Genomic DNA, 26,972 nt, shown 5'->3' with positions numbered 1-26,972 from the left:
TTAAATCATTCAAATCAAATCTTCGACTTTTGAGTTTTGTCATTTTTTTTTTTTACAAACAACTTTTATGAATATTAAATTGTCAAATTGAAGTTGAGGATCCAAGTCGGACGTAAAATTTTCCGTAGGTGTTAAAGATTTGATTATTGATAAACTATTATTTACATTTTTATTCACTTTTTGAAAAAAAAGAAATTTTTGTTTTAAAAATTTGACTCAATTATTGAATTTAGCCACCAATATGTACAATGAAAAAGAAAATTAACTTGATTCATGAAAAAACATTTTGAACGAAGTAAATCATTTTAAAGAGCTTCATCGTCTTGATGACAGTAAAAAAATTCTTGAATTAAAAAATGTTTCTTAATTTGAATAAATTTCACTCGATTTTAAAATTTGTCTTAATTTATGACGATAACACTCTTCAAAATGATTTTCTTGATTTACAAATTTTTGTCGTAAATCAAGTAAATTATTTTCAGTGTGGAAACTAAATTTGAACTAAAAATCCTACTTTACTTTTTTCTAGTAAAAAATAGACAGATATTTTTATAAATTTCTAAATTTTATAACGACGAATTTTTGAAAATTGATTAAAAGATTGTTTTTGAATTTATGTATTTATGATTAATTGATATTATTATGAAAATAACACGTAAATTTTTCAAAACTTAAAACTAAAGTAAAAAAAAAAATACCTTCATCTTTCTCGTTGTCGTCCTCCAGGTCATCAGACAAATTGTCGTCCTCATCTTCGTCATCGTGTGAGCGGTGTGACGTGGCGCCCTCGCTACCAGATGGCTCGCCAATGCTGCCACTTCCCGCGGTTTTTGACAGATTCAGCACCGGGCTGTGCCCATTCGACGAGCCTACAATTATAAATTCATAAATATTTATTCCAATTATATTTAACAAAGTTTACTAAATTATTTTAAATAAATTTCAAATATTTATTCAGTGCCCGCCCAATCAAAATTTAAGTGTAATATTTGAATGCAAATTAAATGAAACTAAAAAAATACATATGAAATAGAAGGTCTTGGTCAGTGATGGATTTTATTTACGTAACATTCGTCCCTTCTCTATATACAAGTACAAGTGTCGGTGAAATATCTTAGTCCTTTTTCGCAATCCCCTTCGCGACCCTTGAGCTACTGCAGGCCTAACCTCACAATCCCTAATTTCTCACTACAGTACATCCAGACCTATAACATGTAAATATATATGTATAAATATACGTGATATCCACAAGCGTTTTAATCCTGACGTGGATGGATCTATTGACCATGATGCCCACCAAGTGGAGCGGTGACGTGTGAATCTCCCGAACAGTCGACAGAGGAAATAAACGCCAATAAAACCGAGGTTATTAGAATAAAAACAAAATAAAAAAGTTACCTCCACTTGGACACAAATGAATGAATTCATCGGAATAAATCAAACTCTAAGTCACACGGAGTCAATCGGACTAAAATAGAGTCAGAGACACGTCGACGGTCCACCAAATAAAAAAAACAAATCTAAATAAAATAAAATAAAAAGATAAATATCGAAGAGAATAAGAGACGAAGAATCGAAGCGAGATAAAGGGTTCGGCCAGACGGATTAAAATATTACGAAGATTCTGAGAGAAAGGCTCTTTGCCGTACCGTGTACCGTGTATCTTCTGGAAACCTGATACACCTAAATAAAAGAGGACTCGCTCCTCTCAGATCACTCTTTATTATTCTTATAATTTATAATAAATACTCGTACTGATTTATTTATGATTTTATCTTGGGACCGAGTACGCAAATAAAAGCGAATTGGCCTCAGGAAAAACAAAAGGCTCCGGATAGGAAGATGTTATAAAGTTTGAACTTTTATTTAGAGGAGAAATGTCAAGAGGACTTATATGCATCACTGGGCTTCCATTCTGATCACTCGGTTTACTATCTTAATTCTTGTGACACACTACTTCCTTCGACCGTTTGGGATGAATATCTATTGGTTTTATATATTAAATTCAATAGGTTGGGGTATTTAATATTGACAATTCAATTTATTTTTTTTTTATCTTATTGTCCACAATTATTCATAATTACTTAGTTAAAAAAAAAGAGACTTTTATATTCCACCGTTTTATTTATTTGAAAATTATTTTGGTCGATCATAAAATACGTCATTATTTATAAAAAATTTATTAAAATAGTTTCAAATTTATTTAATCAAATATAAATAATGGAAAAATGTATACATACCATTGTGGGAGCTGAGATCCCTCGGTTTGTGATCCAATGCCAGCGCTCGGTCAGCCTCTCCTCGCTCCTCTCTCAGCCTGGAACACACAAATGCACATTATTTATATTAGTACATACATATGATTGAACATTAAGCATACAAAATAATACAATATACAGTATGAGAAGAAGAGGCCTCTCAGCGAGTTAATAAATTGCTGATTCAAATGATCGGGCGTGGAACTTATTCTTAACTTCTCGTCAATTTTATTTATTTATTTATTATTATTATCATTGTTTTTATTATTGCTTTTATTTTACTACAAGTTATAATTAAGTAATTATTGTACGTGGTGCGTGGGTTGATAAGTGAGGGCTTTCATGTTGAATCATCTCACGTACACTATTTTACCTTTTTTTTATCGTTTTCACTCTCACCGACCTTTTATCTCTTTATGTTTAATAAAAATTAAAAAAATAATAATAATAATCATGGGATTTTTAAATGATCATAGAACTGTCAACAAATGACCGTAAGATGCATACATAAATTATACAAAGTGCATACTATGTATGCTGAATGTAAAAAGGTACAAACAAAGTATAAGTTTAACATATTTAAAGTTTCGTAAAAGTTAATAAAATATAATAAAACGACAAAATATTTATAAATTTAATTAATAATGAACATGAAAATTGAATCTGGGTATTTATAATTTTGTTGATAACTTTTTGACGAATATTGGAGTTACCAAGTCTTGTTATAACTCTGCTTGAAGCGACAAACTGGCCAAGGATAAAACTTTTAATCTTGTAATTTTATTTTAGATTTTTTTAAAGTTTTCAGTTGACATTTTATATTATAATTATATATAATATAAATTTTCTTCGAGAAAAAAGTTACGGCAGCAAAGTGGTGGTTGACTGGATTAAAATCGTTAAGATTTCTTGGCAGCAACTTTTGTGTATATTAATCCGGCGGATGTAAATGACAGTGTGTGACCCTCAGGCTGAAGCCAAACTCGCAACCGAAGCTGAAAAACAACCCCTGGATCATAACAATAAAAACCCTTTTCCGTTTTACTCTTATTTTAACTTGAATTCATCCTCATCCCGGTCATAATTGTACCGCAGCAATAAAACTTTTTTATCATCAAGCAGAGCGCTGTAAAAATGTTATTTAATATTTAGAGCTCGAAAAATTAACTGGATGCTTTCATTTGACATAACTTTTAGTTAAAAAAAAAAATAATAATAATTTTCATACAAGAGAAAGGAAAAAATTTTCAAGAATTGGTCTCTGGTCTGAGGATTTTTTTTCACCTCGAATCGAACCGCGGGCCATTAAATGAGAAGTTAATATCATTAAATATAATATTGGGCGCATCTGGGAGCCAAGAGCACTTACCCACATTTTCCAGGGCATCGCGAGAACAGCTCACGGCTTCTATTATACATAATACTTTTCCGACGCCCTTTCTGTATTCCGACCGCCACCCATCACTGCCCTCTTGGGTTACAGAGAACCCCGACGCCAAGTCTCCCGTCTCCCGTCTACCGACTCCCAGCTCTCGGCTCCTATGCCCTAAGCCTTAATTTTTTAATGAGAAAATGCTTTCAAAGAGAAACACCAAGAGATACTGTGTCTACGAGCAATAAGTCACAAGCTGATGGCCTCGCGGTCGTTCAAACCGCCAAACAACCGTGGAAAATTCACGGAAACCATTTTTACTGTCAGACCTTTCTTTCTTTCTTTTCTTTATCCAGATATATTTCGCTGAGAAACACATTAATTTTTATTTCCGCATCATTACATTCGCACCAATTTTTTTACTCTGCTCCTATTTTTGGTTTATTGGGTTATTAAATCGGTAATTAAATAAATATTTGATGCACTGAAAAAAAAATTGTTTTTTATTTTTGAAGTTAATACTTCTTTAGGCGCGTTATGAAAAATTGATGAGAGTGAAATTTTACGATGCGCGCGCACACCGTGACACAAAATTAACAGAAATGAAGTTGCCCACTAAATCGCTCATTAAGTTGAGGAAAAAATGCTACCAACAAAACAGAAATAGAACCTCTATTAGTGGCGCATGTTGGCACGCACGCCGCTTGTGTTCACTGTGTATTTATATTTATATTATTTATCCACATGCTTTGAGTTTCTACATTTAAAACACGTGTTATCATTTTGTTTTCATTATACAAGTGCGAATTTATATGTGCGTCTGAATTATAATCAGAAGTGATTTGAATTAAATATTTAAATTAATACTAATTAATATTAGAAAATATTTGTGAAAAAACTGTGCTCATCAACCTTCCTAAGTGCTCCAATACAATTTAGATTAACTCTATCTGTATGTATTATTTAGTAATATAAATGACAAAATTATTATTTAATATAATTCATACTAAATATTATTAAATTATTAACGTTAAATATTTATTATTAATTATTTAATATTTAAAAAAAAAAAAGAAATAAATTTAATAAAACATTAAGTGAAAAATTTGTGATAAAAAATTAAAATTGAACATCAAATTTAAATATTAATTTCTAATATTTATTATTAAATTGAGTGAATAATATCATAAAATAATTAATAATTAATAATAATAAACATAATTTAAAGACAACATTCGAATAATAATAGAATTTATGTTACACTTAATGTAACATAAGTATATATTATATACTAATATATTATATATTAATATACTATATATATAATACTAATATATAATATATTAGTATAAGAGAACATATTAACATATTAAACATTATTAAGAGAATAATAATAAATATTTATTTATTTAATTTTTCAAATGTAAACTGAACTTTATTGACTATAATAACTCCTTTTCCAGTCGTGGATTATTTTATTGTAATTAATTATTTGCATACAATCAAAAACTATTTTTTTTTAAATGTTAAAAGTATTAAAAAACTATTAAAATTATTATGCCAAAGAAGTATAACTTCTTACACGTGTACATAAGTACACGCACCCTTTTTTTTTTGTTTTATGTTTTATGTTTTTTATTCACGTGTGAATTTTTTGAACTAGTTCAAACAATATTTTCTCATCACAAGAGTGAAATTTTCAAAGCAATATTCTTTTTTTAATCACATGATTTTTTTCTGTATGTTACAACCGTGAAAAGCAATTTTTTAAGCAAAAAAAGATATTTTTCATAAATTCCAATAAAAAAAAAAAAAAAAACCTTTTTATTTTTTTTTAATTGCCAAGATTGAACTCTCGCTAAGAGTTAATTTCACTATAAAAAATAGAATAAATAAAAAAACATTCACCCCCTGTTTAATCCGTAAATTTTTCGGAGTATGTATATCCTTACTCTATACATTATTTAACGTGAACTGGTAGGTAGGTTTATTGGAAAAACCTGGAGGCATGTATGTAAATCTAAAAGGCATAACTCTCGTATTCATAACCGCGGTCCTTTGTTCTCCAAAATTACAATTGTTGTCATCATTATCGCGAGTTGCTGTGCCACGAGGGTGCGTTTGATTTTAGATTTTTCGTCCGCGACAGACAAATTTTCTCATAATAAAACACATTGCGGCATTTGTGTCAACAAAGCAACATAAATATTTACACATAACATTTAATATTGTAATATTAATATTATATATTGAGTACAAACTATGAAGGGAATAACTTGTTGCTTGACGCACAAAGTTTAGAATTTTTCACTCGGGAAATTATTTAATTAAAAATAATTTTTATTAAAAATTTTTTTTAAATTAAAATAGAGAATTAATTGGCAAATTATATTTTATTTCATTTTATATTATATTAACGCAGGCTTTTCGCAGTAGATTTTACATTAAAATGAGCGGCACTAATTACTCTATATGAATGAGGAGGCTGAGCAGATAATTAAACCCGTAATATATATTAACGCCGTCGAGGGTTTGCAAACGTTTCAGTTGTTCATATCACCGAGTCGACGTTCATAAGCTTTTAGTTTAGTTCATACACAAGTGAAATGATCCAACGAAGAAAATTAAATTTTCATTATTTTGATTGCTTTTAATTCTTCTCGAGTAATAAATATTTATTTCTGACATAAATCATTGGATATCTTTTTTTATGCAAGAAATGAAAAAAAAAAAACATGCACAAAATAACAAAAATTTTTTTTCTTAAATAAATTTATATTAAAAACTTTTTTTAAAAAAATTCAGTGCCATCTGTTGACAAGACATTTCATTGTGTTTAAAAGCTATTTTCTTCTTATGATAAGATAATTCGATGTTTGATCACGGAATTGCATAAAATCATCAAATTATTAGATTTAAATATATTTATTCGATTTAATTCTGCACACATTTTTCTTAAAATGTTTGAATATATTTGAGGATTAAAATTATTAACATTAATTAATAGTGTTGAAAAATGTTGTTGCCTCCACTGAAACAATATCCTTCTCATTAGAAGCCCAAGAGCAGTCTCCAGTATCATTAATATCGTTGCTCGAAGAAACCTGCAAGAGGGAATAATAAACAGCCATGATGTAGTCTGCGAAGGAATAAGGAAAAGGGTGAGAGTTATTCTCCCTCTTTCTCTTCATCTCTGTCTTTCTCTTTGTCTCTCTTGCAGGCTCTTCTTCTGCGAGACCAGTAACATGATCCAAAGTGACGAAAATTTTCCAAGTAAGTGTCATTCGAAGCAAAGAAGAAGCTGAGTGTCGAGAACCACCGTCCTTCAAGACTCTTTACATTATTATTGATAATTGTTTAAGGAAGACAAGGAGATTAAATATCAAATTACAGCCGAGTACCCAGTGTCTTTGACAACTTTATTTTTTTTATTCATCTGACTGAAGTGCTGTGTATATGGCGATGCTATGAAATATTGTCAAACACGTTTACAACATTTATCAAATTGGTCTGCGGAAAGAAAAAGAAGCAGATGCTAAGAGGGGCCGAAGATTCAATCAGCGAATGCCGGGCATTCTTCGACCTCAATAAAGTCGGAAAAGTTGGACATTTTTCCGTAAATTGAATCCATTTTTTTGTATCGGAATTGTATATCCATGTATTGTAAATAGATCAAAGTGTGTACTGTTTAAAATATTATTTTTTTTTCATCTTTACCTTTACTAATATATAAATCTATAAATTACCGCTTTGAAAATTGATAGAAAAAAATTTTTCAATAAATAGAGAATTTTACCAAAAAAAAAAAAAGTTTCAAAATTTACTACAATTTTTTAAAATTAAAAAAAATTATTTTTATGAAGTTTTTTAATTTTTGAATAAAATTTTAAGAAACTTAAATAATATTCTTTCGATTAAATAATTAATTCGGACAATATAACTTAACAATTTGTCAAATTAATTCATTTAAATAGTTATCATTCAATATACTTGGCTAAATAAAACTCATACTAGAAAACTTAATAGTTTTACACATGAAACATCTGAGAAAAAAAAAACTTTTTTTTATTCATCTATCATGACCTAAATGATGAAAAAAAAAGAAGTATAATTTTTAGACACAATTTTCTATTTATAAAAAGTTGAATTTGAACATTCCAAGCTTTCATGACACCCCAAACTAAAAATTGAATTCCCAAGCCTGGCATAAAAAAGCATAAAAATAGAATACGAATAAGCTAACAGATTTGGACACGGCTCTTCCGGAGAAGAGAATGGAACAAAACAAAACTATCCATATTCTGTTTGATAAACTGAAACTCCCCTCAGTGCAGCCTTGACTAATAGATCTCAGCAGCAGTCATGACACAATCATACGCAGACTAGCGTTGCGAACGGTGATATCAATCCAGAATCCGAGCATAGCAGCGAGAGTGCCGGTTCTCGCGCCTCCGACTCCTCACCCGTACCGGGGTAACAAGTCGCTGATAAATGATCCTCGCCGTGTACCAACGATTGAGATTAATTTCGCGGATGTTACATTGGATACTCGGGACGATATTTTAGGCCGAGGCTCGTCAACCTGATGAGGGTGCTTGTAAATAAAGAAACATAATATAATAGTAATAGTAAAGCACAAAGTCATCAGAGGGTGGAGATACTTTTGTTGTAGCTCAGGAAGAAAGACGCACCCAGCTAACGGTGGTAACATGAGCCTTCAATTATGCCGAATAACGTTCAATTATTTGGAATGCAAAAAGCCAGTGAGTCTTTGAACGAGTCACGACTTGTAATGCCGGATGAAATAATTAGGACTCCCCTGGTCTACCCTCTTTACATATTTTATTTTTTCTCCGTCTTTATCCCTGTCTCTATCTCGTTGAAGCTGACGCTGATGCTCGCCAGTATTTCTCAAATAATCGATCAGACCAAGGCTCCCTTCCTTGGCAAGAAACGATGCAGCTAATTATGCACATCCAACCCCAGTGATAGAACCCCCGCGGACAGGAAATGAGACTCCCCGAGTTCCGTTGAATCAGCTTATATGTAGATAGATATATTTCGTTGCTCGACGAGTCAAATGTTGTACAGTCGCCAGTCTTCGGTGGATTAAGTAGAGTTAGAGCCCAAGACGTTAAACCCAAAGTTTATGCTTCTTAGAGCGACAGCGGTTTAATTAGACTACCAAGACTAAGACTGAGACTGTAGTCGACGACAACGGGACTATGGGACAGCATTTTCTCCGGGTTGATTGAGCTAAATTGTTTCTGGGGCAATATAACCTCCGGTGATAACGGGAATCAAAATGAAGACACTGCATGATTACCTGGAAGACAATAGCAATGAGCCGGGACAATAGGCTTGAATAGCAAGTAATGGAGAAGGAGTGAGCCAGTTTATCGCTCACCCAGTTACTGTCGGCTAAACGACCAGACACTTTTTGTCCTCGGCTTATTTGCTTATACATTAACGCCTCCCTTCGTTTGCTGTTAGTGAGATCGAGATTTGCAGACGAAGAATGGAAAACTACTTGCTAAGGATTTAATTATAAATCTTTTAATAAATTACTATCATTGTGATTTTTGATAGTACAAAAAAAAATTTTTTTGCGAGAAAAATAAGATAATACGTTCTACATGACAATGACTCACAGAAGCATAAAAACATAAATCCTGAAATTATGAGTATCGTATAGAGTTCGAGAGAACTAAATTCTATATTTATGGATATTTTTTGTGAGCGACTCTGATCTGTCGCATGTGGGTTAGGCATATGCCTGGTAACGCGTTACAGAAGATAACGCGACCCCTTTCTATTCCTTCGACCCCAGTGGATTTCGGATCTGGGCTGCCGCGGCTAAATGTAAAATCAACATCACGAATACATAAAATAGAGCCGAGAATGTAAAATATAGAATGTAGATATCTTTTCTGTTTGCGGGGTGCAAATAGCCGCAGTTTAAAGTTCTCGAGCGGCAGGGCAGGGGAGGAAAAAAGTGTGTTTTCAAATAAATCAGAATCAGTAGAAAATAAAAATCACTTTCCAGCATTGTGGTGAGTACACGGCTGATTCGATTAAAGACTATCGATGGTCGTTATGGAGCCCGAGGGACAGAGAAGGGCGGCTTATCGCGGTTCGGGGGAATACTGAGTTGATCTCTTCCATCGAATGTCATCCGACTACGACTACGGATCGTAGTCTACTACGACAACGAGCTTTTTACTCGTTCCATTCTCCGAAAGTCACTTTTTACGGTTCTGCTTTTTTGCTATTTTTTGTCGACGCTAAAAGCCAAGTGATGCTACACAAAAGCTTCCGAGATAAGACGTCACATATGACAATATATTTTATCTGATTTTATATATTTTTTTATATTATATTATTATATTATTAATATTATTAAAGTGAGAAAAGAAAAAAAAATCCAAACAAAAAAAAATTTTATAAAATTTAAAAATTTTTTGTATGATTATTATTTGCATTGAAATGAGGGTTGCATTCATTATAATTCATTAATTTATACAATTCTTTTAAATTAGTAGTTTAATTAATTTTTTTTTAAATGCATTTATTAAATTCTTTTAATTATCAATTTATTAATAAATTATTTTACATTAACAATTATTTGAAAAATTAATAATATAAAAAATTTATTACAAGTATTTCCAAAGATATCAATAATTAAAAATATTTAATGAATGCATTTTTTTATAAAATTAATAATTAAATAAAAAAATATGCATTTTTAGCAACCCTGGTTACAATCACAAAAGACGACATATGTTTGTTTATGTTTATTACTCTCACTGATTACATATGCATACACGTTATGAATAATTCTATGCCATTCTGATCTACCCCTTTGTACCCCAGCAGCCTTAAGGGATACGCAGTCTTAGTGCAAGAGCAAGAAAGAGTCTATAAGGGCTCGATTTGGGGTCGAGGAACATAAACGATAAGTCTCCTTCGATCCCAGTATACAGTATAATGTACATACTCTCTTTCCCTCGACAATTGTTGCCCCCGAATGCTCAGCCGGTAGGCAGAACGCAAATAAACTCAGTCCCAACATCCTCCGCCTCTCTCTGTCAACACCCGAGTGCAGATTGAAGAAAAATATACCCGGATCTTTGCTGATCTGGCTTCTCTAATTTTTATTTTCGTTCGTGATACTCTATTTTAAACTACAACACTTGTCATTCGGTTGACGCAATGTTATTGCAACTTTCAAGCCAACCCTTGACTTTTTTTTTATACTGACATAAGGGTAGAAGTTAAATTTTTTATACAAATATAGGATTCTATTGAAAAGTGATTATAATACCAAAGTACTGATTGGTAATGAGACCTAGATAAAGAATGTTTGTGATAAAATAATAAATATATAATTTAATTGATCATAATTTTTTGTTAATGCTTCACATAAAATGTTTTTGAATATCAATTAACATCAAAGTTAATCAATTACCATCAAACTTCGACCGCCTTCAGCGAGCGTGCCAACCTTTCAATCTTCCAATCTTCCAAATAAGTAAAGATCTAAATAGAAGAAAATTTAGATCTTTTTACCTCCAAGAGTGCTTCCAATTGCAGCTTCTGTAAGTTCTAACCCCTCACCCCTCCCACAACATTCAACACTTTCATGCATGAAAGATCAGAGCTCCCCCTTTTCTACTTAACTTTTGTGTTGACACTTTTCTCAACTTGCTTATCGGGTTTGCGCAAGAATAGGATTCGAAGACGCTTCCGAAAAGCATAACCATACCGGTAACTGCGTCCCCCTGGCTGATCCGAATTATTTTCCCGGCTTCTTCACCTCGAGTTTCTTTTCGCAAAGGAGTGTTCACTCCTTCATCGACCCCATTGGGAAATGCCTCAATTTTTCCTGGTAGGTATTTTTGTTATTTAGTAACTCCATGTGTAGTGTAAATGGTAAAGTTGTTGGTTGTGAGTGTAGTCATCGAGACAGAATGCCTTTTTGGGTGTACTGTGGGGATGTAACCCTTCGAAAGCGGAGATATCATGAGAGATGACAGTATCGCACGTTTCACGGCACTTAAAAATACGGATGGTGAATTAATGAAATAAAATCCACGCATTGTATGAGTGCTTTTAACGTTTGTCCGTCTATACATTCCATATTCACCCTCTTTCACCATCCTATCTACAGATATATCTGTACGTTATTTTTATAATTTCCCTTCATTTCCCTGTCGTGCGTCTCGTCTCACCTTTACTTTCTGGCTCGCATCGTTCTCATCAACCTACAGTTAATTTCAGACAACCCTTTCCTCCCTCCAGCCAACATGTTGAAGGGCCCGGAGAATGGAGAATGCCAGAGTGGAGACTCTGACTGCCGGAGAAAGAGAAGAGGTCGAAAGAGCATTCTGATGTGCCAGGGGAAGTATATTAAGCGACACTTGGAATTACAAATAACAAATTGCAATTTGATTCCCCGTACGCGAGGACTTCTCACTCCCCCGCTGTCGAGAGCCAAGGGCGCAATTTATCATTAGGGACGAGTATTTGGTGACATTCGCTCTGCGGCATTCATATTCTTCTCACACCCTCTACTCCCTACCAGCCTTCGCTTGCTTAATAATTTTCTCTCCGTTAACAAAAACCTAGATGTAAGCCGTGGGAAAAATAATTCAACCAAAGGGTCACTTTTGGATTATCCAGAATTCCATTTTAGGAGGCCGAAGTTAAGGAATTTTGGGCTCTGGAAAAACTACCGAGGTATCACGATGGCGCGTGACAAGGCACCCGAATCTTCAGCTCGTGGATCCCAAATAAACAGCTGGGAATGGGGTTAGGTTGATTTTGTTTAGTGAGGACACGCCAAAAATTATCTTTTTAATTTCAGGGAATGTTTGAATGAAAATTTAGTTGAAATTGCCGATTAATTTTTTTAATTCAGGGGAAAGATTTAAAGGATTAAAATATATTTTTTGGTCAGCTTAAATTATTTTTAAATATTTTAAAAATAGTAAAAAACAAAAAAAAACATACTTGTACTGAGAAAATTCTTTTCAGATTTAAAATAAACAATGTTTAATCACTTAAATCTGAAAGCCCACAATCTATAAAATATTAAAAATTGAAATCATTTTTCCAATTATCAAAATCAAAAAAATATTTAAACAAATAGAAGAAGAAAAGAGGGGGATAAAAAGAGTAGGTGTGAGTAAGAGTAGTGGGTAGTGGATAGTGGGATGACTAGGGGTGGCAGAAAGGCGCATCCCTCGTGAAGGCAGTATCGATCGTAGACTTTAAAATTTAAAGAAACCGACAATGGCTCAGCTTGAGCTTCAGTTGGTGGTGTTCTTCTCGAGCGAAACCGCGGAACAGAACGAACGTTTGATACAATATATTATATTCCATTCCTCAGATTTTCATTGTCTGGGCCTAAAGCCCTGCGCTAATAATAAAAGATTGCTAGCTCATGGTGGCTCCTTATTCTCCTCAGCCTCATTCTCCGTATCGCGGGGACGGGAAAAACCGTAGAGCAGAGCGAGAGAATAGCAATGAGGATGAGGATGTGTGTGTAAGGAGTCAAGAACCAAGTAACAGAGTAACAGAGTAAGAGAAAATGTGGTAGGTACCTTCAACGCGTATAAGTCTCGAGGCGACTTCTAAGAGCCTTCCTAACTTTAGTACTACATCATCTGCCCGATAGCAGAACCAGACTATAATGCTTCTGTTCGCTCCAAAAAGTTTTGAATTCCACGCGAATTTAATATTCCGAACAACCGTCTAAGTATGTACACGTTACGCTGTAACTTTTATCTTCCGCGCTTCTTACAGTACTCCACTTCTTATTCCCTTTTAAATCATATAATATAATACAATACTTTATTATATCTTATGTTATATTATATTTTATTATATTATATCTATTTTACCGTTTCGTTTTGCCATCATCACTCATCATTTGCTTTTAAAAGCTCCCTCAGCTTCACCGTATATTCACTGCTACAATTCTACTGATTTATTTCCGAGTATGGAGTAATAAACTAGATTTATTAATTATATTTGTAAAATCTTATTTTTAGCAAACAAGTATTTATTTCAATTAACTGATTCGGGTAATTGAATGAATCACAATATTTTTATTCATAAAAATGATGTTCAAAATTTATTTTTTAAGAATTGATATTTTATTATTTTATGGTTTGAAGCAATCATATATTTTTTTCTTAAACTTCATTAAAACTAGAATAATTGAAAAAAAAATTTTTTTCAATGTCAACTTCGATTTTACACGTAAAGAACAAAAAAATTCAAAAATTACTAAACTTATGTGGATTCATTTTATTAATGCTTTTCGGGTAATAAAAAATTTTTATTAACATTAAAGATTTCAAAATTAATAAAATAATTAAAAGAGAATGTTAATTTGTTAATTGAAAAAAATACTAGCCAAAAATTAGTGTCCTTTATATTTCAAAGAATAAATTTTTTTCAATTATATTGCATGTAACATGAGTAAATCCTTCTGTGATATAAGCTAAGGAACGCAGATTATTTATTAGGCCGTTTGAGTTTGTGCTTGAGGGATGAAAGGAATAAAAGGAATGAATGGTTTAATTATTATTGCTATTTGTATTGCCATTGGAATGAGTATTGTTTTTGAGCCTTTGGGGCCGGAATTACCCTTCGCTTTGGTGCACCCCTGTGAACTAGAACTGACGGTCGACCTACACCTGAGCTTAAATTGAATGTTTTAGGGCAGGGGCCGACCAAAATGAAATTTTTCGCGGTCCATCAGGTTGTGCTAAAATAGTTGTATATTGTATTTATATTTGTTCTTGCATTTGTGATTACATGTTTAGTAGGTCTTTTGCGAACCGTGAAAATGAAAAACAATTCCGTTTTCATCAGCGGAACAATGGAATTTTTTGATTGTAGTCAAATCCGAAAAATTGACGGAAGGTGTAAAAGTAGAATTGGTATTTGAAGGAACCGTGAAATTTTTTAAATATCTGGTCGAGTATTAGCTTTATGATATAAATTTTTTAGAATAATTGACTAAAAAAAGTTTAAAGTATTTTTTTTATAATTGATTTTGAAGTAGAAATTTTTGAACAATTTTCTTTTCAAGTCAAATTTGGAAATAGTATGAAAAATTTATAAATTCAGAAAATTGGAAATAAGTCAATTTTTAAATCAAACGAATTTGAAATAAAAAATGTAAATAATAATTTTTATCTACAACTCCAGACCTGGGTTGAAACGTATGATACCTAAGAAAAAGGCGAAACGATTTGTCAAGGGGCTCGTCCTCTCACCCTGTGAGTAAATATAAGAGTGTTTTTGCGTCTGGAAATATGTAAAACACACGAGAGACACCATAATGTGCCAGAGCCAAATGGCTCGATCTAAAATAATAAAAGTTTGTGCAATTTGTCAGACGTTCATTTTTGAGTTCAACTTTTCTTACTTTTTTATTGTTATGCCGTTTTATTTATATATTTTGGTAGCATAAAGTTCTACTACGTTATGCGACACTTTATATTCATCCACAAGTTGGTATGTAGTGCCACCTCGTAATTTCGTGATGTGCCAGCTGCGACTTTCGACACAGCTATTTTGTCGAACATTTAGGCTAAAGCATCCATGCCACTTTTGGGTAAATAGCTTCCTTCCTTAATTTAACGATCATACTGAATGACGACACGACACTAAATAATAAACAAAAGGAAAATAAGATAGAACATAAAGTACCGGGTTCATGGCTATAGACTGACATGCTAATTTTTTTATCTAAAAAAAAATAATTTACTCACGACAAGCAAAAAATTTTTTAATTGTATACTCGTTAAAATTTTTTTGATAGCCATCTATGTCTAAACATAATTTTTTATGTCCTGATATGCCCACAAGTAGTGTTTAATATCTCCAACAGATGGCGCATGATCGCTTAATTTTTTCCTTAATACAAAAAAGTTTAGTTGAAGATAATATAGTTCTAAATTAAAAGTCCTTAAAACAAAACAAAACCTAAAATATTTGAGATAAAGCAAGTACTTTTTAAATGAAATTTAATTAGATTTGTAAATATTATAAAAATTATTAATAAAGAGATTTAAAGCTGAATTTTTTTGATTTTAAGGAGCTTATCTGACATGAGTTCTTAATTTAATCAAGTACTAAACCAATTTTCGTTAAATAACATATGTTAATTAACGTACACAATTCTAAAAAAAATGAAAAATTATAATAAACAATTTTTTTACTCTCATACAAAGCCTAATATGGCCATACTTCAAAAATATTTTTCACGAGTAAGTTTTAATAGATCTGATGTATTACTAAAAAATAAATTTTTCCATCATTTATTTTTTCATTTTCTTAAAAGTTTCGCATATTGCAATAATCTGTCCTTGTTCATCTGGCAAGAATTTTTTTTTGTTCTACTCGCTAAGACGAACATATTGAAACACGATACAAAGTTGACACTTAATTTAATAAAGTAAATTTGAATTTAAATTTTATTCGCGAGGCAGAGCATTCTCGGTACACATTCAGCAGGACTACTTAAAGCTTTAGATCGACTCGAGGGTCTAACATTGAAGAGAATGGCGTCAGAAATGAATAAAAAGGCAGTATGGCACAAAATGAGAATAAGAATAAGAAGGCAAGTTAAATTATCTTACGGTAGAATTGCAAAGCGTGTAAAGCAGGTAATCTCATCCAACGTTTACGATACAGACGCTAATAAAATAATATCTACGGACTTGTTGGCAATAATATCCCGAAACAAATGTGCCAGACGACTTTTATTAAAGTATCACACGGGTTTAAGCCGAAGAGGACCAAAAACCTCGGGAATTTATAATAAAAATAGTCGGCAAAAAAGCAATAATCTTTCTCTTTAAATTTCCACCCTTTAATCAGTACGTAGAAAGATTTAATGTATTATGTATGCATTAAATAAAATTCTTTGGCCCAACTGACGAAGGGCTTAATGATGGCCAACAGCTTGGACGAGATAAAATGTTAAATACGAGCAGCCAACACCGGGGGCTACCAATAAAATTCACATAAAATAGTCGCTTAAATAAATGCACCTGCTTCGGAGAAAGACCATCCGTGTGTTATGTATTTTATATATATAAGTATAACCAGCAGGAGATACCGCACCGCTAAATTTTGCATTTAAGTTGAATCGAATTGTACTTAGACGACTTAAGTGTCATATTTAATTGTGACAAATATATTTCCTGAACACGTCGCCAATTAGCCACTTCCTTGCTGGTACTTTAGCCATCTAGATCCATTTTTTATTCATGGAAATTAGTTCAATTATCATTGAATAAATGTTCAGTTAATTAATTTATGTTTATTTTTCAGACAAAGTTTGACAACCGTGCAATTCATTTTAACATTTGTAATTAAAATTTTTTATGAATTACAAATTAGCTGGAGTAATATAATTGAAATATTCAAAATTTTTTACTTTTAAAATTCTTAGGATTGATTAAATTTTTTTATTAAACTGACAAAAATAATCTATGAATGTTCAAAATTTTAGATTTTAAAAAGGAATACCTAAAGCTTTATAGAAAATTTTAGAATTTTTCAGGAGAGGAAAAAATTTTACATTTGATAAATTTTGATTTTTTTCCAGATAAAAAATTTTTATACTAATTTTTAAAAGCAAAGAGATAACTTTTGATTTTCAAAACTATCATAATTAAATAACTAACGTGATAACTTTGAGTCCCCTTTGTGTCTATTAATAACAAAAAATTATTATCAATACAATATAACTAAGTATAAAAAAAAAAAAAAAAAAAAAAAAAAACTTGAGACTCGTGCGAGTGACAAGCCTCCCAGTGACAAATGATAGAATTAAGTGTTGTTGATGTAACTATTTGGTCACTAAAGTAATCGTTTTTCAATAGTGATTTCCGAGGGAACTTTTGAGATTCTATTTATCACGATTGTAAAAATGTTTCTGACACTTGCCGTTAAAAAACGTGCCTCTGAAGCGAACGATTTGAGACGTCCACGGGCTCGAGGAGTTTAAACCCGATAAATTTAAATAATATAAAATATGTCCTGCGTAAAATTATTATATTGTAGACGTAGATATAGAAGAATAAGCGAGTCAGTGACACTCTTCTGCAGACAAGCTCTGTGCGGTACTCATAAATCGCTGGAGCGTTTAAAATCTACAATTCTAAAGCTTTCCATAAAACACTCGACAAAACGCTGGGCTTGCACTTTTCACCGCTATCGTGATATTCACACACATACATACATTCACGTGCGAACATGGAAACATGGAAAGATATGGATGTATACAAATCATACATGCTCTTATACACCTTTCTATCTCTCGATTCAACGGATTCACTGTTATGTGCTCTGTTCTACTGTTGAAATATGTAAAACCAAAATTTATAGTGACCTCTTCAATTTACATAGTCTCGGTTTTCTGAGTGTGATGAGTGCTCGACTAATGAAAAGTTTCCCCAGCACTCATATAATACCCAGGACTGATCGCTTCACGAATTATTTAATTTCGAGATTGCACAAGGACTGAAAGATTATTTAATTAATTTTTTTCTAATCCTAAAAAATGTCTAATGTTAAAAGAAAAATATTTCACTCAAGAAAAAAATTCTAAAAAAAATTTTTAGATATTCAATTTGATCATTTCAAAAATTTATTCGCGAACTAAGAAAATAAAACTTGAGAACAAAATTAGCCATTTAAAAATTTTACATATTTAATAAAACACTTAATTATCAAATAATTTTTTTTTTGAAGAAATTTTCTCTTGAGTCAAGAATATAAAGTTTTTAAAATTTGATTATTTTTCTATTTTATTTTTACATACAAATTTAAAATATTTTGCTGAGCGAAAAAGTAAAAATAAATAATTTAAATAGTTGATTCTGTGGAGTTTAAAAAAATGAAAAGTCACTTGACAAATGGTTTTAACGTATCGCCCAAAGCGGAAAGAGAAGGAGTAAGGGGTATACTTTGGTTGGTGTTACATATCACGAAAAAGTATCACGCGGTATACGGTGGTATACGGCGCTGTACGGGGTAGATGAAAATATAGCGAAGAATAAAATAAAAATAAAAAATGAGAATAGAAGGGAAGAGGGATATGTTGTGGGAGAACATCACAGATGCGTCGTGACTGATGGTCCAGTATTTCCAGATGTATACCGCCCGTATATATATATATATATATATATATATATATATATATATATATATATATATATATATATATACCTCCTATTCATATAGATATAAATCCATCTATCCCTTTTCTCTTTTTATCATCTCTTTCATTCAGTTGTTTGTTCAGTTTGCTCGATATGATAAAAATACCTATTGGAAGTGGAGGATGCTAACTATATATAATATACATCACATAACTCGCGCTCTATAATGTATAAAAGATAAAATAATCTCAACAAAATGACGCGAGAAAACATAACGAGGATTAACTGAAAACACTTTCGAATAATGTTTTTACAGTGATGTATACATGCTAACTCAGTATGTCACCTTTATATATAAGCTTTCATCAGATTATTAAGCCTCCCTCGCTAATAACATTTCATACTTTTTAAAAACACGTGTTTTATTTATTTTACATTCTGCTTTATTTATTTTTTCAACGTATATGTTTGTACTAAGTGTTTGTTGACTCAAATTATTTTACTTTCTCACACATTTTTGAATTACAAATATTTTATTGAGTACTAATAGAAGGATTTATTTATAAGTACCCATTAAAAAAAATTTATTGAACAATAATACTTTTTTTCATTGTTTTTTTTTTTACCCAAAGATAGAAATAATGTTTATCTATAGAATCCTTGACGTTAAGTTGAGTTTTGAAATTACCGAAAAAATTAAAACGTCAAATTTTATAAATATTTATTAAGAGATCGATGGGTCATAAGACCTATCTACAGAATTTTTTGTTAATATTCTATAGAAAATGTCCTCAAAAATGATAAACAATTGATCATTTTGAATAAAAAAGAAAAATTCTTGGATCAAGTTTAATTTACTTAATTCAAAAATAATTTCTCAGTTTAAAAACTTTTTATATTTTATTCAAGATGATCAAATTTTTCAAATGATTTTCTTATTCACAATTTTTGCTCATCTGATGAAAGAATTAATCAAAAATCAAAGTCAGTTTATTTCATCTTTGGGCAAAAAAAAATTTTTTATTCTTAAAAAAAAAGTACCAATTATTTCCAATATCAATCTACTCTAATTATTTAGATAAAAAATATGTCATGTAAGCAAATTATTCGTAACTTGATTGGTCAAATATCTCATAAACATGAAAATATATATAATTCGTTATACCAATATTCAGACGCACGCTTACGCGCGCAATGTATACTAGTAATTGTTTAAAAAGTGTAACCTGAACTGCTGATTATACGCGTGTCCGGAAACGGAGTGATCAAACGTGAAAGCGGTATTTAATTTAAAAGCACCGGAAGCGGTGGTATTAAACAAACGCGGTCAAACATTTCCGCAAATGAGAGCCATTGATATGTCATCAAGCAGGACAGCGATTCAGCGGGAAATGGACAAGTATCGCGCTATTACATGGGAGTCCGAGGTTTCAGGTCTGAAGGGGAGACACTGCTGGCGTAGCGGTGGTACTTTTGATAATTAACTAATATTTGCGGTGTCCTGTACTGTGTGTGCGTATGTATAGTACTAAAACGATGTATTCCTGAGGATACTAGATAGACCTAGAGTAAAACCGGCATCAGCCTGTGCTCACATCAACCGTGTAGGTGCGTCCAGTGTACGCACTCGCAGTCGCACGATATCAGACCCTTTGCAAATACGAGTGCCCTCCGGCGACAGATCCCACGATCTTGTTTGATATCATTTTGTATTGTTTATTGTTTTCATTTCGGGAAAATCATCTGTGTAATTACGAGAATAAAGAAAATTTTGTCTCCGGTGGATTTATATGATAAAATGAGTTTTTTAATTAAAATTAGTGTCATTTATTTATTTTATTTTTTACATATCAAATGTTAATCAATATAATTAAGAGAATAAAAAAAATTTTGTGACAGGCATATCTTTATTATAAAATGGATTTCTATTTAGTATATTATAGTAGTATAAATTATCGTGAAAAATAATTGCTATCAAAGTTGAGTTCAAATAAGTGTGATAATAACCCCACACACTCGCGAAAAATTCCGCAGAAGAAGTATTGCATGTCACACGAGTATAAATAAGTGTTGGCTCCTTATTACTGTCGGTATATTATAAGTATACCATATGATACGATGGGAAAACAGTAGGCGAGATCTTGTACCTCTTCTTCTCCTTCACCTCCCCCTTCTCCTTCATCTTCTTCTTTTAGTTGTTGTGCTTCTTCAACTGCTTCTTTGTCTTGTTAATGTTGTTCTTCTGTTGACCTCGTACCTCAGCTAGTGTAGTGTAATATACTAGTGTAGCGTGTAGAGAGCACGTCGAAGGGGAACTATTTAATAACAATATATCTTAGCCACCACAATGTTATATTGTATGGCCTCTATTCTATTCTATTCTGTACACCGAAGTAGCAAATGTGTACTCTCTATCTTCTTGGATGATATTCCCGAGGAAGACGGAATAAAAGATAGAGACATATATCACGACAGAGAGCAGCGAGCATTGTGTTAACGCAAGTTGGTATTTGTTTCGGGGCTGATTTACAGGATCCGCGAGCTTCTTATAATTAAATTCTATCCTCGCACGCCAAAACTTTGTAATTATTTTTTGTAAAAATTACCCTTTGTTCATAATTATTCTCAAAAAAATTTTTCAAATATTTTTAGAATTACAAAAAATTAAGTTAAGCTTGATGACTCAAAACAATGTCACTTATTTACCAATTAGTCTTAAAATACCGCGTAATTAAGGATTAAATTTTTTAAGATCATTAAAAATGTGTCAATTATTTTCCACGGATTAAAGTTTGTAACTAGTGAAAGTTTTGAACAAGAAAAAATATCATAAAAACGTAGTGATGATTACCGGAGGGCGTGTTATGCTAAGGTACATTATTAGAAGACTAGACATACCCGTCAGCCTATAACGAGGTGCCAAGGAAACTTGGGCACGCGACAAAAGCCAGTCCATGGTTTAGTAGTATTATGTTTAATAGTGTCTGTCATACTTTAAATAGCGGCGCTGCACATGTTGAGGCGACAAAATTATAATTAATTAAAAACACTATTAGTCAATAGGCGTTCAAGTGTGTAACAACTTTCCTTTCTTAAACATTGTCGACTACGCCTACGCCCATCACAATTTATATTTATATTTATATTGTAGACGATCAATTTATCTATGAAGTTTGGAGTTAAATTACTAAATTACGAGGCATAATACGGTATAATTTTTTTTTTTTTAGAAAATTTATGACTGAAGTGTAGCTGATGAAATAATTTTTTTTTTAGAAAAAATTAATATAGAACTGATGATTCATTAATAGATGGATTTATTGACAATCAATCAATTAATTATTAAATGTAAACAATTATTTTTTAACTTTTAACGAATATTTTTTCAGATTTTATTCAAAGATCCAAATAAATAATTACTAAAAGTTAAAACCGACTCACAAACTTTTAATAAAAATGTAATAAATCATCTGATGTTAAAAAATCATTTATTAAATATTAATGAATCTTTTTAAATATTACCAAACCTTTCTATCATTGTCACTTTTCGGCTATAAACTTGTCAAGAGCAAGGTCACTAGGATCAAAAAATCTAAAAAAAAAAAAATTAACCCAATTTATTCGTCTGGACGTGACCCTTGACGCAATTAACTTCATCTGAGCGATTATTCGCCGGAAAGATTGTTTCTCCATCTCGAGTTTTTAACAGGCAATGGATCAATATTGGATATTATTTATTCGGGGTAAGGGGTGAAAGGCAAGAGGAGAAGACCGATGAGGATCGATGCCAATAATGATAAACGATTCTAAGAAAGGATCCATAAGAATTGATTGGGATGCCCTTCGACCAGTTATAAAATATTTATGCTTCATATTTATAACAACTATAACATACTTTTTCGACGTTTGTCTATTATACTGATGTATACTAGGAATATTAAGTCTATAAATACACAGACTCCTCTTCCTCGATACTTTTCTCGATCACGCAAACAAAATGATTATCCGGATGTCTGCATACTAGATACCAGACGGATTGTTTAGTCTGCTAGACCAAAAAAAGTGAGCAAAAAATAACGTAAATAATAATTAAATCCAAGTTTGATTTTAATAAAAATATAAACATCCTATGGATCATAATAATAATAATGATGATGATGATGATGATTAATATGTTTTTTCCCTTTATTTTAAGTAGGAATAATTATTGAAATTAGCTCGAGATTGTCGTTAATTATCTGACGTTTGCTGACAAGTTAAGGCACGAAATTAATCAGACTGGTGGTTCGCTGATGCATGCACACGCACACCTATGTAAAATGTTGTACGGAGTATGCCTGATACCATTCCACGCATTTGTATTTATTATTATATCTATATCTCTGTATATATAATCATCATATGATCATGCATCGTCCACGGTGTGTGCTCAAGCGGTTCGGTGCCGACAGTTCGTTTGAACGCAATTAGTCCTAACAGATAATCCCCACGTATTATCTAGTAATCGATGAATTAATTTTACTCATTATTAATATGTCTTTTTCGCTTTTACACTTCTTTTGATTTAATTGACGTTCACTTATCATCTGATTTTTTTTTTTTTTTTTTTTTTTTTTTTTTTTTAAAGAAAGTTCCAATTATGGAGAAAATTTTGTAAAAATAAAAATGATTATTAAAAATTTATTTGTAAAAAGTTAATGAAATTAAAATTTTTTTAAAATAAAAATTTATGGAGAATTTTTATGATCGAAAATAGCTTAAAGAATTTTCAGTGAATAAATGAAGAGAATAATAGATATAAATTTTAAATTCTTTAAGATTTTTATGAAAAAAAAAAAAAAAAAATTCTTAGTAAGTATAATAATATTTTATACTTTGCCATCACCATAATTCATAAGCAATCACAAAGTATAAACTATAAAACATATTTTTTTATTATACAATTATTTGTATTTTTTATTTTCACTTTAATCTTATTTATTTTTCGCTGACGGTGGACGGCGGACTTTTATGCTACCGAAGACGTTTTAAGTTTTGTGTCTTATAGAAGTTTAACAAGAAAAATAAAACACCAAAAGAAGAAGATGAATAAGAGGGAAAGGCTCAATTTTATGAATATTATTTTCCAGCAGATGTCTTTTCCGATAAGACGTCAACGTCGCTGTAATTAATGACATCTTGAAAAGACGACAGAGATGAGAAAGATCCTAGGGCGTAGAAGGAGGGGGGGGGGATGTTTTTACCCGCGCGAAAGAGCTGATAAGGAGCCGAAAGGCAAGTGCTCGTCATTTGGCTGGGGATAACACGACAATACGCGTGAATTATGCCACAATGACTGGGTAGTTTTAAACCCAGGAAGTCGACATTAGCGATCTACCATCTACCCGAGGGCACTTTGATACACTGGGTTTCTATGGCGCACCGTACGGCTACCATTAATATTACTTTGCCAGACTCAGTGCGTTTACATTCACGTTTATGTCCTGCGAATTACGTCGGCTCAGGTTAGAAGTATACAATGCCGAAAGTTTGCTTTTGCTTGATTCTAAACATAAACTTTGTTAATTTATTAATTTCTCAGAAAATTGTTTTACCATTCTTCGACGCTCTCAAGATTATTAATTAATCGACCAATTAATTCGTTGCAAACTTTGCAATTTTTAAGATCTCAAAATTTTTGACATTTAAACAAATTTTACATTAAAATTAAAATTTTTTACAATGTAAACTTTAAAAATTTAAACTCCAATAAAATAAACTCTAAAAGATTACTACTCAAAAAATCTGCAAGCGTGTTTAACATTAGTTAAAACAATCAATATTGATTTTATCCATACAATTAATATACTATCAACAGTGATCCTTCAAAAAAAAAAAAAATTCACGAAATAAAAAGCCCCAATAATTCGACTGTTTGTATAAAACCAGCCTAACAATATATGCAATTTACATCGCAATATACACCGAAGAATATATATAAAAAAACACACAAATGCATGTGGGTGTCAGCGCGTCAAATTTAAATTATACGGAACAAAGCGGACCAGTTATTGTTACTACAAATAACAAAAAACTCAACGTATAAATTCCTACAATAACCATTTAAAAACTACACATTGATTTTTGGATTATTTTTAAAAATTGCTGTAACTAATTTTATTTTTTTCACTGTCACAAAATTCTAACTTAAAATTTATCAAATATCTCAAAAGAATTAATTTAAGAGAAATAACTAAATTTAATTAACTAGTTTTTCTTGGCTGCAGATGGGACAAGAGAACTCGTAAATAACTGGAGCCCGTTTGGTTGGTGGGATCGCGAGCTCCGAATGGATTAGCATAAACAAATCATCTGGATTAAGCAGGGCCTTGACTGGTCTGCGAAAAGTGAGTGAGTGAGCGAGCGAGATAAAGGTTTGTAGTCTGTATGTGTGGTGCAGGGGAGCAGGGAGCCGGGAGTTTAGATCTGGAAAGGGAGAGATTCTCGGAAGCATGTTAAATCAAAAGGACAAACAATTAATAACCCGACGCGCGAAGGGCCAGCGATTAATCAGAATTAAACTGGGAGTTAAATACTCGCGGCTCGAATACGACGGGGCGGAAAGTAAAGGACTCAGTAGGTGTAGAATAGTGTTGGAAATAAACAAAGTAAAGTAAAGTAAAGGTTTACACATCAGTGTCAGTCGCAACAAGTCCGATTTCGGCGGGCAGCCACCAAGCTACTCACCATGAATATTCACGGTCTGCTTTTCCCCAGATTGTTTTCTCTTTCTCGTTCTCGTTCTCTTTCTCTTTCTCTGTATTGACGGGATGGGAGTAAATATATGTGTATATAGTTTAAAGTCAAAGGCTGGAATATCACAATACGCGTTTGTCCGGTTGACGAAGTCTGGCAAAGCAAATAGAGAGTAAGCGACCAGACGGAGATAAAGAGGGGGTGTCACATTTGTGTGTATGTGTGCTTTAAACTCTCTGTTGTTTTGTCCAATATATATAATAATGGTGACAAAGAAAACGTATATATGTATGTAAAGAGGGTGCCAGTGGTCATAGCCTTTGAATTGGAAATTACGTTTCCAGCGGGCAAGTGTCGATTCAAATCCCTCTCCATTATACCGGTCACCTTATCAAAATCGAAATCGAAATTCGACGCCCCTCAAGCGACCTCAATAAAACTCCCTCTGACAAATTTTTATTGTCGGTTGAGAAAAAATTGCTTCAAGGAGAAGAGATTTTCGAGATTGTTTTTAAATATTTGTCGTGGGGTGATATTGTTTTGGTTGGATATTAATATAAACTGTTTTTATTAATAAACAAAGAATGGTAGATTAATTTTAAATTTAACAATTAGCTTCAGAAGGAAAAATTTTTTGAGAACTTTAATCTTCTTTAATCAAACAGAAGAATTTTTATAGCAAGAAATTTTTCTTGATTCAAAATTATTTTTTTTTTAATTAAAATTTTCTTATAGTTAATTTTTTACAAAAAAAAAAATTAATATACTTTTTACAATTCTCTGTCTTATAAAAACAAAGTATTGAAGACAGACAAAAAGATTTTTTTGTTTATTCTCTGTATATAAAATAAAGTGGACGCTATTTTCTTAGAGCTTGAAAATTTACCAAATATTATTAAATTTTAAGCGATTCTACTTTATGTTAAAGTGCTCTTTTAATTTTCGAAATTAATTAATTAAAAAAAAAAAAGTATAAAAATTATTTGAAAGCTGAAAATAAATTTGTCAATAAATGTGGTACATTTATTATGTAGCCGCGGACATATTTTGAGTGATGTTGATGTCGAATGTATGACTTGGTCTGTACACGGGACCCCAGTTCGGAGGTTTGAGTTCCCAATTGGGTGACAGTAGTCGGTAGCGATGCGAGATAAGCCTGGTACGCGGATGCAGGAGTCGAGTATTTCGCGGCAGTCGAATTATTTAATCCCCAAATGATGAACGGGGACGTCGCGACAATGATCTGCGTCGCGTAAAGTGACAAGTGGTCGGGATCATCGGGGTGAACCCGTAGCAGACGCGTTTAGTAACGTTCTCTCTCTGAATATATATAGCAACACTATTCGGATATGTCCTATACAACTATACAACTATACCAACAAAGCTTTTCATTATATGTGAGTGTGTGAGTGAGAG

General features: G+C 31.9%; 1 protein-coding gene across 4 annotated transcripts in view; it reads right to left on the bottom strand.

The window, feature by feature from the left end:
• The window catches only part of Dac (dachshund family transcription factor), a 202,265-nt gene that overhangs the window by 71,875 nt on the left and 103,418 nt on the right, over positions 1–26,972 (bottom strand). For all 4 annotated transcript variants that reach the window (XM_074246324.1, XM_074246326.1, XM_074246325.1 and 1 more), the window contains 2 exons: positions 2,241–2,317; positions 699–869 (listed from right to left, as the gene is read on the bottom strand). In XM_074246324.1, the coding sequence (XP_074102425.1) occupies positions 699–869; positions 2,241–2,317 (248 nt within the window). The remainder of the gene's footprint in view (positions 1–698; positions 870–2,240; positions 2,318–26,972) is intronic.

Source organism: Cotesia typhae, unplaced genomic scaffold, assembly GCF_013202065.1.
Source record: "Cotesia typhae breed Kobodo isofemale line unplaced genomic scaffold, CoteBio_Ctyphae contig_48, whole genome shotgun sequence".
NCBI lineage: Eukaryota > Metazoa > Arthropoda > Insecta > Hymenoptera > Braconidae > Cotesia > Cotesia typhae.
This window is presented reverse-complemented; position numbering and strand designations above follow the sequence as displayed.